The 13,069-nt window shown below is 47.3% G+C and overlaps 1 protein-coding gene across 1 annotated transcript in view; it reads right to left on the bottom strand.

The window, feature by feature from the left end:
* The window catches only part of efnb1 (ephrin-B1), a 58,151-nt gene extending 45,748 nt beyond the window's left edge, over positions 1-12,403 (bottom strand). The window contains exon 1 of the mRNA XM_076104035.1: positions 11,210-12,403. Within this exon, the coding sequence (XP_075960150.1) occupies positions 11,210-11,325 (116 nt within the window). The 5' untranslated portion in view covers positions 11,326-12,403. The remainder of the gene's footprint in view (positions 1-11,209) is intronic.
* Between the last annotated feature and the right edge of the window lie 666 nt (positions 12,404-13,069).

Genomic DNA, 13,069 nt, shown 5'->3' with positions numbered 1-13,069 from the left:
TTAACAGCGAATGTAAAAAAAAAAAGAAAAGGGGGAGGACGGCCTAACTGGTGTAGCGGGAGTCTGTGTCTCCTCTGATAACGCTCGTCTTTAACAAGCAGAGCGCAGGCGAGACGCAGCCGCTCGGTATTAAAATGAATTGTGTGTGTGTGTGTGTGTGTGTGTGTGTGCGTGTGTGTGTGTGTGTGTGTGATATGCGCGCTAATAAATAGCTTGTTTGACAGGATGCTATTCTCATTCACACAGTTCGCTCTGTGATAACCGGGCGGATTGTGGCCTCGTAAAGGCGCTCCATGTGTTGTTTTAGGAAGCCATTACAAACTGGGCCGTCTCCATTACAAGAGCTATCTGATCATTATTACCGCCATCTGTAAGGCACACTCAAACCTTAGCCTGCCAACCACAGCTGCACACACACATCCACACCACCTTCCGCTGCGATATACTGTATATATATATATATATATATATATATATATATATATGTGTGTATGTGTGTGTATGTGTGTGTGTACACATCCAAAACGTGACACGACGGCTGTTCCCTCGTCACATTGCGCCTTTAGGGGTCAACGCGTTTGAGTCCGAGCCGAAGCGCCCGCGGAAAAAACTAAAAAGAGGCACTCCATGCAGTGCAATCCCAAACCTTTCCAGCCAGAACTGCCCGCGCCCTTCAAAGGCTCATCACGGGACGCACATCTAATGCAGAGAGAAGGCCGATTAAAGCCTCAGCCAGACACGCCGCTTTGAAGCGACTGCTGCAGCCCCTTCCAATAGGAGCCCAATCACTTCCCCTTCCCTCGGCCACTCCATTGTGCCAGAGTAAGAGGTGCACCGGGGCCGGCTCCGTTCGGCAGGGCCGCATGTGGTATCACGCCACTCCATTCAAGAGCAGGGCCACGACAGGAAATGAGACTCTCCCCCTTCCCGATGCACAAGGGGCTTCTCGTGCAATAAATATATTCATGCATTCGTGTATATTTCAAATAAGAATTTGACTCGGCCCGTGTGATGCACATGCAAGGCTTCAGACTTTTCGAATCCTCGACGTGCGTGAAGTGCAACAATCAGAAGTGTATAAATAAATCAGAAAGTGCAGCAAACGGAGCTGCTAAAAGCAGGAACACAGGCCCGGGCCCCGGTGCGCCAAACAATAAAACCATCGCAGAAGGTTTTTCTGCAGAAGAAGAAGCTTTCATCTCGGAGACAGGAGAAGGAGAAGAGAGGAGTGATGTGGCGGAGGTTTTCGGGCTGTCATGTTTCACGATGGGGGACTTGAGAGACGCACGAGGGGAGTAGCTAAAAGTAGCTGAAAGTTTTTGCAGTGCAAGGGAGGGGGAGAAACAATTTGGAAGACGAGACGGCCGAGCAATAGAGCGCCACACATTAAGATCAGCGAGTTAAAATCACAGTGTGAGATATTATATTACAGAGCTTTAAGAGGGAGAAACTACCGCGGCTCCTCATTAAACCGAGTCAACGCAACGCCTTTTCGGCCTTACTCTCTATAGTTCATAAAGCGAGCGCGGTGAGGTTCGAGGATATTGTGTTTGCTTTAGCGGGACCTTCGCTCCCCCACTTCCAATATCGGAGAGATGAGAGGCTTCCACGGCCGAGCCCATCATGGGGGAGAATAAACACACATCTGATGGGAAACATGTGTGTGGGAGATGAAACGGCCTCCCCTCATATGAATGGGATGAAATATAGACCTGTGTCCTGCCGCGCTCGGCGTGGAGGGGAAACGGCAGACCCCCGACAGACAGACACACACACACACACACACACACACACACACACACACACACACACACACACACACACACACACACACACAAGCTGCCAATATGGCCATTCTGGAGCGGATTCATGCGGAGGCCAGCGTCTGACAGTGACATCTCCATTCACTCTTGAATTCTTTTTCTCTTCCCAACATGCATGGACACACACATGCGTGCACACATACAAACACACACACAGACACACACAGAGAGAGACAGAGGCCATGGGAGGAGCCTTTCTCTCCGCAGTGGGTCTCCGTGGGGTTTAGCGTGGCATTATGGGAAGATTAGACTTGAGAGTGCCCTACTATCTGATGTCATTGTCGGGTTTTTCAACGTCGTCTGCATGACTTGTGGAACTCGGACCCTGACGGCACATTTCTCTCCCAACCAAACGCTCGGTTGTGATTGATTGCAGGTTCCTATTGTCTGGTTTGGCTCTATTGGACGAGGAATTAGTCGGACAAAAAGACTCACGGAAAACGCTCCACATCTGACTCCATCAATCAAGTCGGCAATCAAAATAATTCAATTAAGAGACTTAAATCCCTCTGGCTTACGAGTCCCCTGCTCCAATGGCCCAGAGACAAACTCAATTTACTGACAATCCATACATGATAGCATTGACTCCACTTTAAGGCTCAAATCTTTTCCCGTTACTTAGATTTTCTGAATATCAAGGGAAACGCAAAAGGAAATAGCCGAGTTCTGCTGTTTACTTATGGAGAGGACTACTCGGGAAACAATGATTAAATAAACAAGAGCAACTTTAGATACAGACTAAAATTGCAGACAGGCCGTCCAGACAGCTAAACTAATTTGCAAGTTTGTTTAGAAGAGCCCATTTGCAAAACACAGAAACTTTAGAAATGTTTTTTTTTTTTCATAGATCTGGTCAATGGGCGTGCATCAGAGACGCAGGACTGTGGAGAGACTGGGAGAGGGAGGTTGCTGAATATGTGTGTAATTGTCTTTTTCCCCTCCGTTTCCGAGGTGTGAAAGGGAATGCAGGGCTGTGCTGGGGTGTCCCAGGGAGAGGCGATTGAAGCGTCAGTCACAGCTGCCACACAGAGCCCCGGCGCGCAGCAAATCCCAGGACCGGCCCTTCGTGGGCGGAGGGGCCGGGGCCGGGCTCTGGGAGCAGCGGGAGTCCCACAGGCCTTTTCTTCCAGCTCCTCTCACCAGCACAAGGGGGACCGGGACCACGCTGGGAGTTTGCTTAGAAAAGGCTGAGCCAAGACTTGGCAGAATGGGTTAACGGGAGGCACACACACACACACACACACACACACACACACACACACACACACACACACACACACACACACACACACACACACACACACACACACACACACACACACACACACACTTTTTGGGGGCTGTTTGTCTTGCCTGTGGGAATGGTGGGGAAAAAATAAAAAGTAGGGGGAAAAAAATCGGAGATAAATCAAACTTCCAGTTAACATTTGAAAATTTGGGACACACGTTTAAAGAGACACGCACGTAGTGTAAGAAAGGGACTTCTCAAATGAGAATGCAGCAGAAATGAGTGTTTTTAGTTTTTTGCCCGGGGAGCCTAATGGTGGTAAAGTCCTGAGGATTATACACTGTGCCATTTCCATGCTGGCCCTAATAGTCTCCATGTCCTGCCCCTGCATGCCGTAGATGGATTATGATGCTTTATAATTAATGTGGGGGAGGTGGGGGGGGGGGGACGTTACAGACCGCCCATCTGCCACACTGACACACTTACAGGGGGGCATCCCTTGGGGAACGGGGGGCCGCTACCACACTATTCCATTACTTTATCATTCTATTATCCTACCACTCCATTCAATTACACTGTCGCTCCATTAGTGTACTCATAACAGTGAACAAAGCGCTCCATGATGGTCATTAATGATACGTTCAGAGCTGGTTGGGTACGGTCATGCCTCATCCAGTCTCCACTTGTAGGATATTATCTGGTTACAGAAGTAAAGTTCCACTTCAGGAGTCAATCTGGTTAGTGGTTCAACAATCCCAAGACAAATTATATTATAATATATTAAGTTATATTAAATTATATTATATTCATCTTGAGTGACATAACATTATTTTTGGAACAGAAAAGAATATTTCTTGTGGCATTCAAAACTTCATAATTTACTTTCAAAGGGTTGACTAAAAGAAGTTCACCGCATGTCACGGTCTTCCTCAGTGTGCTTCATGAGAGGACTCAAAGAGAAGCTGCTAATATTACTCTCAAAGTTAATAAATTAATCTAAAGGAAGGATTTGGTTGTTGTTTTTTCTGTTAGTTTTTGTTTGGTTTACTATACTTTTTGTCATTTTTTTAGATGTGGTTTAAACGTTTAAAATGAAGCAAGTACATTTAATAGTAAAGCTTGGAAGTGGACCTTGAGTCAAGATTTTTCTTTTGTCAAATATATTTATTGTAATTTTGTATATGTGGTTGAAAGCTCCAGAAAAGTAATATTAACTAGTAAAAGGTAGTAAGTGGACCTTGAGTTAAGATTATTTGTGATTTAATAATTTGTATGTTGAATAGTCCTAAACTAGTAAATTAACCGTGAGTTTCTTTTACAAAGTCTTCTATACTTTTTGTAATTTAGATTCAGTTGAAAGCTGCAGAAAAGGCCAAAGCCAGTAAGTGGTCCTTGAGCTAAAGCTATTTAGTCTAATACACATTTTGTAGAAGCGACTGAAACCTCCAGAAAAAAGCTAGTAAAATTACTCGTAAAGCAAGTAAGTAGTTGAATTGAAAATAATTTTTTTGGGGGGGGGATTTTGTTCTTCAACACTTAAGAAATGAAGAAAACATTGTCTACAATTACGTCATCATTTTATAACCTTTTTTTTGTTGTAATAAACATGCACTCCCAGTCCCACCACATTGTTTGCTGGGTAACCCTCGTCCCCTTCCTGGCACATTAAATTCAAACCTTCCCACAGAAGTCTTTGGAGGGCCACAAACTGGGGGTAAAACAGATCCCTCGCTGCCTGTATGCCCGGTGACAACTCATGACGTGTCGTCGTGCAGCTGGCTGTTAAGGTTTGCCTGCCCGCTGGTTTTTGGGGACCTGGCGTCTGATGAGCTCTGCCTCCACAGCACAGAGGGGCTCTCTGAGAAAGAGTTAAGTCTATGAGGTCCGTCCAGAGGAGGAGGTTACGAGTTCCCGAGTCGGAGCCGCAGGGGTAATGGTTTTAGAGATGGCTGTCACACAGATCCGTTCCACTGTCCCACACCGCCGCTGATCTCCACCGATCCAAGGCCGCTCGCTTTTCAATCGCTCCACTTTCTCTCCCCCGTCCACCCTTTCTTCTCTTCTCCCTCTCTTTCCCCCCTCTCGCACTGACACATGGAAGTAATCTGGGAGCTCTACGCTGGACTGAAAGGATGTGCGGTTGAGCCCAGGGCTGCATTTCAACGCTCTACATTAGCTTCCTTTCCTCCCCCTGTTTAATCCCCTTATTTTTCAAACTGCTCTTATGCAAAAATAACTAAGATGGCAAACAAAAGGCAGACTTTTCCCCAACTTCCCCCCCCCCCCCCCACTTCCTGTAACTCCGCATCCCGACACCTTCGCTCGATCCAGCCGAAACGCGTTGGGGCGAGAACGCAGAGAAGAAGAAATCTTAAGGGAAGCCTTTCCAGCGCCATGTGCCTCCCGCTTGGCAGAGCTGGAGCTGATGGGAACTTCCTGGTTGCTGCCAGCCAGGCCTCCGTCTAATGAAGCCGGGTCGCTATGCTGCCTGTGAGGCAGCCACTGTTCAGCCACTCCACACTCGTCCACCGCTCGGCCCTCAGCACTCTCACAGGGGGCACACTGGCACGCTTCTAACACTTCCTTAATGCTCCTCTGTGGCTGGACAAAGAACAATGGCACCGACGTGCACTCTCAAGCACTCATTCACCACCATAAGCTCATACTTGTCCCTTTCATACCAGACACTGTGTCCTTTAATTGTAGTATGAGCAGAATAATTGCACTTGTAATTATCGCACCACATAAAGACCACATATTAATTACGTGCGTTTGTTTTGGCCCACGTCTCTTAATGCGGTTTTATTACCTAAACTATTATGTCGAGAAGCGCAGAGTTTCAACAAGTTTGTAATAGTTTTCTGTGACTCACAGCAGACAACCTAAGCCTAATGTCTGTCACATCCACGTGAGAGTTTCAGTCTCTGGTGCTCAAGATTAAGACACATCTAAGATAATTGTCTGTTCTATGGCGGCAACTAACAATTATTTCCATTATCGATGGATTTGTCTGTTGCTTATGGTTAACCTATGCAGCATTTCATCTGCACACGGAAAACACGCATGACAAGTTCTTGGAGGAAAAAAAAAAGTCATGAATTCAAAAGTATAAAATGTGGGGAGTTGTCAGAGTGTGTGGGTGATACACACCATGAGACCTTTTACACGTGGGAGATCTTTCTATTGTGGCATCTGGTTGTATCAACAGGATTGTTTTATCCACGTGATGAAGTATCTCCACCCGTCAGGTTCTTAATTCCCGGCATAAACCGGAAAAAAAAACTCAGACATTCCTGTCTGGCTAGTTTAGCCACAAACAGTTTCACAACAGAGTTTCTAGAAACTATAATACATCACAATCTATTAATATTGTGATACAGCAAGAAAATATTTGTCTCAATATTGCCTTTCCCCCTGGTCGATTATCAAATTTGGTGGTTTTTGATCAGCCAACTGATAAATTGAATTGTATAAATAAATATATAAATTATCGTTTCAGCTCTTCTGCTAACTGACTCATTACATTCAGCTGTTGCCCCGGTTGTGACTCAGTCCCTATGATAAGTCTCGAACGAAAACCAACTGGAGCTCCGGGTCATGAGGGACAGTTGTGATTACATACATGCACACGAGAATCTTTTTATTTTTTAAATCACAAACAAATAAAATGAGTTGCAAATGCTCCCAAATCTGGGGAACGAAAGCGGGTTTTCATGTGCCCGACTGCCCGAATATAAAGAAATGAACGCATCAGTAACGCACAAAAAGCACAATGATCAGTTTTCAGTGATGTGGCAGCCAAAACCACCGGCAGTATAAAGTGAGTCCATCTGGAGCAAAAAAAAAAACTATGATGGGGGAAAAAAACAAACTGCATTTTCCCCCTGAAATAATCTAAACCCCCTTCGCTGAGCCCAGGTTCTTCACGACGCTACAACCAAACGAAGAATCCGCCGCTGAAACAACGACATGTCGACGCAGGAGTGCACACACACGTGAAGGCAAACGCAGCTGTCCTCGGGAGCGAGAGACACACAGGGTGCCTTCACAGCACCGCGGGCCAGTTGCTCTCCAGAAGTATTTCTTAGTGGTCAGCCCCCCTCGCTCTCTCTCTCTGAGTGGGGCTCAGGCTCTGAGTCCTCTCTGTGTGTAATGAGATCTTTATCAGAGGGAAACATGATCAGGGGGGGGGGGGGGGGGGGGACGACGACTCTGAGAAGCAGGGGAGAGAGAAGGTGTATCGTTAGGGGTAAAGGGGGGCAGCAGGCAGCAGGGGGAAGAAACCAAAACAGGCCTCCGACCCTCGACGCCTTCACCGGACTCTCTGCAAGGAAGCAAACCCTGTTCCTGGTTCCCAAGGTTCAGTCAGAGTCTCGCTCGACAGGTTGCGGCAGTTTATAGTTTTTGCAGTTGCAGCTTGGTTTGTTGAGAAAGCTCCTACCGAAATGCTGGTTACATATTCAAATGGCAGCTCGGGGAAGCGTTTCTGAACACCACTTTGCAGGAGTTAAAGGTTTCTCCGTGTTCCAGAAAAACAATAAATGTTGCTTTGATTGGATCTGGTTGTAAAAACAAAAGATAAAGGAGACGTTTGTTTTTTCTCCTAATTACCTCGTAGGAAAAACTTTGGTTTTTTTTTGTAGCCCCAATTATCTGAACGGAAAAAGCTAATTGTGAAAAGAAAACTTGAACTTTAATTAGGCCTTCTGTGCACCTATTCTAATAGCAGCCAACTCTAATTACGGCTGCTTTGAAAAGGTATTGTACTTGCCACCTCATCATTTCAACGTCGTCGTCCCCCCCCCCCCCCCCCCTCCTCTTAAGAAATGTTCTCTTTCAAGAGAGACTCAATAAACATGTTTGTTAAATATCACAGCGGTATTCAAATCAAACTTAATCATCGTCAAACTCCCCGAACCTTTAAAGCGTGCACGCAACATTATAAACCAAGCCAGCCGAGTGTTAAACGGAGAGCCAGGCAGCTGAGGTCAGCGGACAGCAAAATAAGATGAGTAAGTAAAGACCCGCGGCAAAGCGAGGCTTAAGCTGACTTTCATCAACACAAACGCACCCACCCCCACCCTCACCCTCACCCTGTTATGCTATTTTGTGGGCTTCAAAACCCAACGCAGAGGCCAAGAAATGTCTGCAAAACTGTTTCCATGCCTCGGCGAAACGCGAGGAGTTCAAAACCAGTGCAGCAGACTCCCGGCCAGACCCGCGGGGCCTGTGTGTTTTTTAGAGGTGTGCGAGCGTGTTTTTTTTTGGGGGGGGGGGGGGGGGGGGGGTTTCGCCCTCCTTCCATCATTTTTTGTTTGTCTCCTGAGCTGCTGCAAACAAGGCCGCGGGGGCTACAGGTCACGAGCTAAATATTAGCTAAGGAGGGTTAGAGGACGTGCAGGAACCACTCACAGCAACCTTGTCAGATTATCATTAAATTGGCGTCACTGCAGAATTCCTTAGCACGCTGTGTGTGTGTGTGTGTGTGTGTGTGTGTGTGTGTGTGTGTGTGTGTGTGTGTGTGTGCTGTATAAGGTGCTCGCCTCAGCCATACCGATGGGACGTGATCAGTCATAACAAAGTGACATTTTCGGGCGTAATCCCACTCAGCTAAATGAGAACTAATCCGATTTGCTCTGATCAAATGTTCGACGCTTCTTCACCGGCCCGAGGACGTTGACACATCCGGCCTCCTTCTGCTCGGCTGCTACTCCACCCTGAATACCGCCCTCGCCGCCCTTTCACCCCCCCCCTCGCCATTTCACTCATCCGGCCTCAAATTAAATATATTAAAAAAAAGGTCCGATACATCCTGCAGCAGAAAACATAAGACTCCGGGATGTTTCTTCTTCTTCTTCTTCTTCTTCTTCTTCTTTCTAGACGGCCATGATATATGTTGCCTGTTCAAGCACGCTGGGAGGAAATCAATTAAGCAAACCCCGGTTATTGATAATGGAGGAGCGGGAGTGATGGCATCCTCGCATGGAAATCCATAACAACAGGGACGCTCTGAGGGACCCGCACACACACACACACACATATATATATATATAGATATAAAGAAAGAAAACACACACACCGTAGTGGTCCAAGCCTGCTGGTTTCCTACACTTTGTCTCATAACTCATGGCCTGTAGGGAGGCACTGGTATTGTTATATTTGGTGTGTATGTGGTACAGTGTGCAAGCAGAGGGCCAGATTAATTTATTAGCTGAGGCAGCAGTGCTCCCCAAAGTGAGAACAGGAAGTAAGACATCGTAAATCTAGATAAGTCACCAGATAGTGTACTGTACATTTATATAGGCCTCTCTCTCTCTCGCTCTCTCTCTGTGCGCTCGCTCGTGGTGTGTTATCACTACGCAGTAATATAGGAGGCAGAGAGATGGAGTTTAAAACAACAAACAGTGAAGACAGATGCTGATTGCTGCACAAAGTATTCCCCCTTTCTGTTTTTTTTTATTGCCTCTCAGACGCCGCTGCTGACAGATACATTTCAGGAGAAAAACAGGTTTGTCTTTTGTTATTGCGAGAGCCTGCACACGGCACGATAATTGTCTTTTGTTTTCTAAGCGCAGAGCAGCAGGATAATTAGGTTGCAAGGAACACTTTGCAGAGTGCATTATTGTTCCACTGTGAACTTTATGAAATATCGGGCCGGCGGCGGCGGCAGTGGTGGGGGGTGGAGGGGGTTTAACAAGGAGCGGAGTGGAGGAACACATGGAGAAATGATCTTCCCAGTCCCTAAACCGGCATGGCAACCTTCTAAGACATTCCCAGCAGGTGACATCATCAATCAATAAATGTCTCCCCTCTTTCTTTTTTCTCCATTTGTCTGCCCATGACTGACACAGAGTGTGGGGTTTGTGTCTGATAAGGCTCATTGTTCCACTACCTCTGCAGCCATATATTCAAATAAAAGCTGATGGGCCGTAGTAGTCTCACCATTAGGACCAGGCCACACTCACACACACACTCACACACACACTCCAGTGAACCTGGCAGCAATATTCATACCTACTGACTGCACAACGAGCTCCTGTGACACCTGACATTTGGGGGATGAATCATGGATTCACTTGAACGAGTAAGTTCTAGTTATAAGCTGGTTGAGCTACTCTCCATATCCCCTCGGTGCAGTGAGCTCAAATGAAGGTCAGCTCCTCGGCTCGGCACCGTACAGAAAGAGAGAGAGGGTTTTTTCCCCTCTCTCTCCCTTTTAGTTTATTTCCCCCTTATGAATGCTTTCCAACACCATGCAAATGTGAGAGTCGAGTCTAAGTGGGTGATAATTGTTACCAGAGCGTATTTTATTATCAGCACGTCTGGGCTCACTTTTATACTTGTTTTGATGGGAATAAAATGAATCTTTAGGAGAAGAAAAAATGTCTGGCTTCAGCTGCTCGCTTTTGAGAAAACTTGCACCCAAAAATGAGGCTGGATCTGAGCCAGAAATAAAAACAGAGAACATTTTGAATATCTTTCAAAGCATTTCCTCCTCTTGGTATGTGAAAAACCACCTCATCCCACAGATTTGTGTGGACGAACTCTAAGTCAAACTTGGGGAGAGTTGGGACTCAGCGTGGCCCTCACAGGGAGCTATGGGAGCCCATGTTCAGCCCCCCCGGAAGGTCCCGGATCCAGTGAACAGGACCACTCCTTGGCACACTTGGCAATGATTTCCACGACTCCACCAGGTAATGTCACCAATTAAAAGAAACTGACGGGAAGAAATGGAGTGACTCACACGAACTCCGAGATAAGCCGAAGTGAAGTGTCCCAGCGGACTTTGCCCCCTCTATCTGGTAATAAACAGGGGCGTGTAATATAGCCATAAATTACAACAATTAACAATACATTACAGCGAGGCCTAATGTATATTGTCGAAGCCTGCGCCTACTGGGTTTCTATAGAGTTGGGAGATCCCCCCCGCTGAGAAATAAATCAACACGAAACTGTGCGGCGCAGGAATGACAATTAGCCTAAAACCAAATGCATTTATGTTCCCCTTTTTCCAAGTGCCACATTTAACAGAACATTTAACACAGCTTGCACACAATAGCAACTTTTTTTTTCCAGTAATGTCAGCCCTCCGTTACGCACACACACACACAGTGAGTTTTTTTTGGCGTGCCGGTACAAAATGAAATACGAGACTTACTTGGAATTCTGCGAGCCCCAGATTATAGTCTCCATCGACTTGGCCGAGGTTAACGCCGACCTGCACGTTAAAATAAAGATCCAGAGGTAATACTTCCAACAACCGAGTCCCGCCATTCTGATCGGTGTGTGTGTGTGTGTGTGTGTGTGTGTACGCGGACAAGCGAGCCGAGGATCTCAGAGCGTCGGACGGCGGTGCGCCTTTGGCAGCCTTTTCTATCTGTGGTTCGCCCGGTGGGAAGGTGAGCAGCGATCAGTCGGGAGCATGTGAGGTCGTTATCAGATACATGTCCTTCTGTCCGGCCTTTTTATTCTCCTTTTTTTATTTATTTTTTAAAAATCTGCTCCAGATCCCCTCCCGGATGTCCTTGTCCGAACTGACCGCAGGGACGTGCGACGGAGCTTTCCCCCCCCCACCCGGGTTCTCGATCGGATCTGGGAGGCGAGCAGCCCGCTGAGTGTCCTGGTTGACCTGTGGCTGAGACACAAAAAACAGCTCTTCGCGACCTTCTTACGCGTCGAGACAAGTCGTCAACGATGCGATCTCATGTGCGATGAGACAGATCCAACCACTCGCACAGTTTTGTGTTATTTATTTGGAGACACAGTTTAGCGATGCGGCTGCCGATGAAGCGCTGCGCCGCGTCTTTGTCAGAGCGTCTCCCCTCCCGATGGTGTCTGTACCTGTCGCCGTATTTAGCCTACAGATGGCCACATTCATCCATCAGTCACAACTCCGCAGCACGCCGGGAATCCCGAGGTCCACTTCATTCCACAGTGTTATCTTTCGCTCCTCCTCCTCTCCAACCTTTGCTATTCGTCTTTACGAGCGAACTGAGTCTCCTCAAATATTCCTAGTGGGGCTCTCAGCGCCGTTCCGCGTGCGCGTTGCGCTCCAGCAGGGTCGCCTCTCTCTCTGTCTCTCTAGTCCGCCCGGGACATGCTGCGTTGGCCGGTGCGTAAATAAACTGCACGTCTTCCCTCGTGTTTCGCCGCTGCTCGGTGGAGAAAAAAAATAAAGTGTCGAGGGGAGGTCAGACGTGTCTACCGGTCCGCTCGGTGGCTCCGAATCCGCTGGCCAACATCTCCACGCCGGTGTATTTTTCGTCTTCTTCTTCTTCTTTTAAAACCGTGTCACACACTCTCCGCGATCCGGTGAGTGCAGCAGCTCGAGCTCAACTGTAACCCGAGCTGAAGAGGAGAGCGATGTGGGGGGACGGCCCACAGTGCGGGCCGCGGCCAATCACAGCGCTCTGTCCGACTTTGGATGCAGGAAGCGAAAAGGCATTTATGGGGACGTGGATGGGGTTTGGGGAGGGAGGGAGGGAGGGGGGTGAGGAGGCAGCTATAGGGGAGGGAGTCTGTTATTGGGTTGACCCCCGCATCTCCACCCCCACCACCACCTCGGCCCGAGCCATCGACCCAAATTGAATTGGACTTTGGAGTTGTTCGTCATACTGAAAGCTGTGGAGTTCGAGGAAACGAGCGTGATAGGCTACTGGAGCATGTGCGTAAAAGTGCCTAGTGGAGAAAAAGAAAAGAAAAAACTTTGTCCCCTTTAAGCCCAGGACCTGCTAGTCCCTGGAGATCCTGTACTAAACATGTATGCCATAACATTCATGTAATATAAGCCTCAGGGAATTATAAGTATGTCTGAGGTAGGTAGGATGAGTGCATTTGTAATATTGTCTCTCTATAAATATACTTGCAGGTTAAAACCCTCTTTGTTGACATAATCTTTAGAACGTACTGTATAGGATTACAGTATCTGTTATTTCGGTCCTTTCCTTGTCTGCTCTGTGAAAGGAATGATGATTAATGGTGTCTTTGGATCTCTTTCTAGTTGTCCCCTTTAGGGATA

The sequence above is a fragment of the Anarhichas minor genome, unplaced genomic scaffold (assembly GCF_050575085.1).
Source record: "Anarhichas minor isolate MPS153535 unplaced genomic scaffold, ASM5057508v1 ptg000028l, whole genome shotgun sequence".
Classification (NCBI taxonomy): domain Eukaryota; kingdom Metazoa; phylum Chordata; class Actinopteri; order Perciformes; family Anarhichadidae; genus Anarhichas; species Anarhichas minor.
This window is presented reverse-complemented; position numbering and strand designations above follow the sequence as displayed.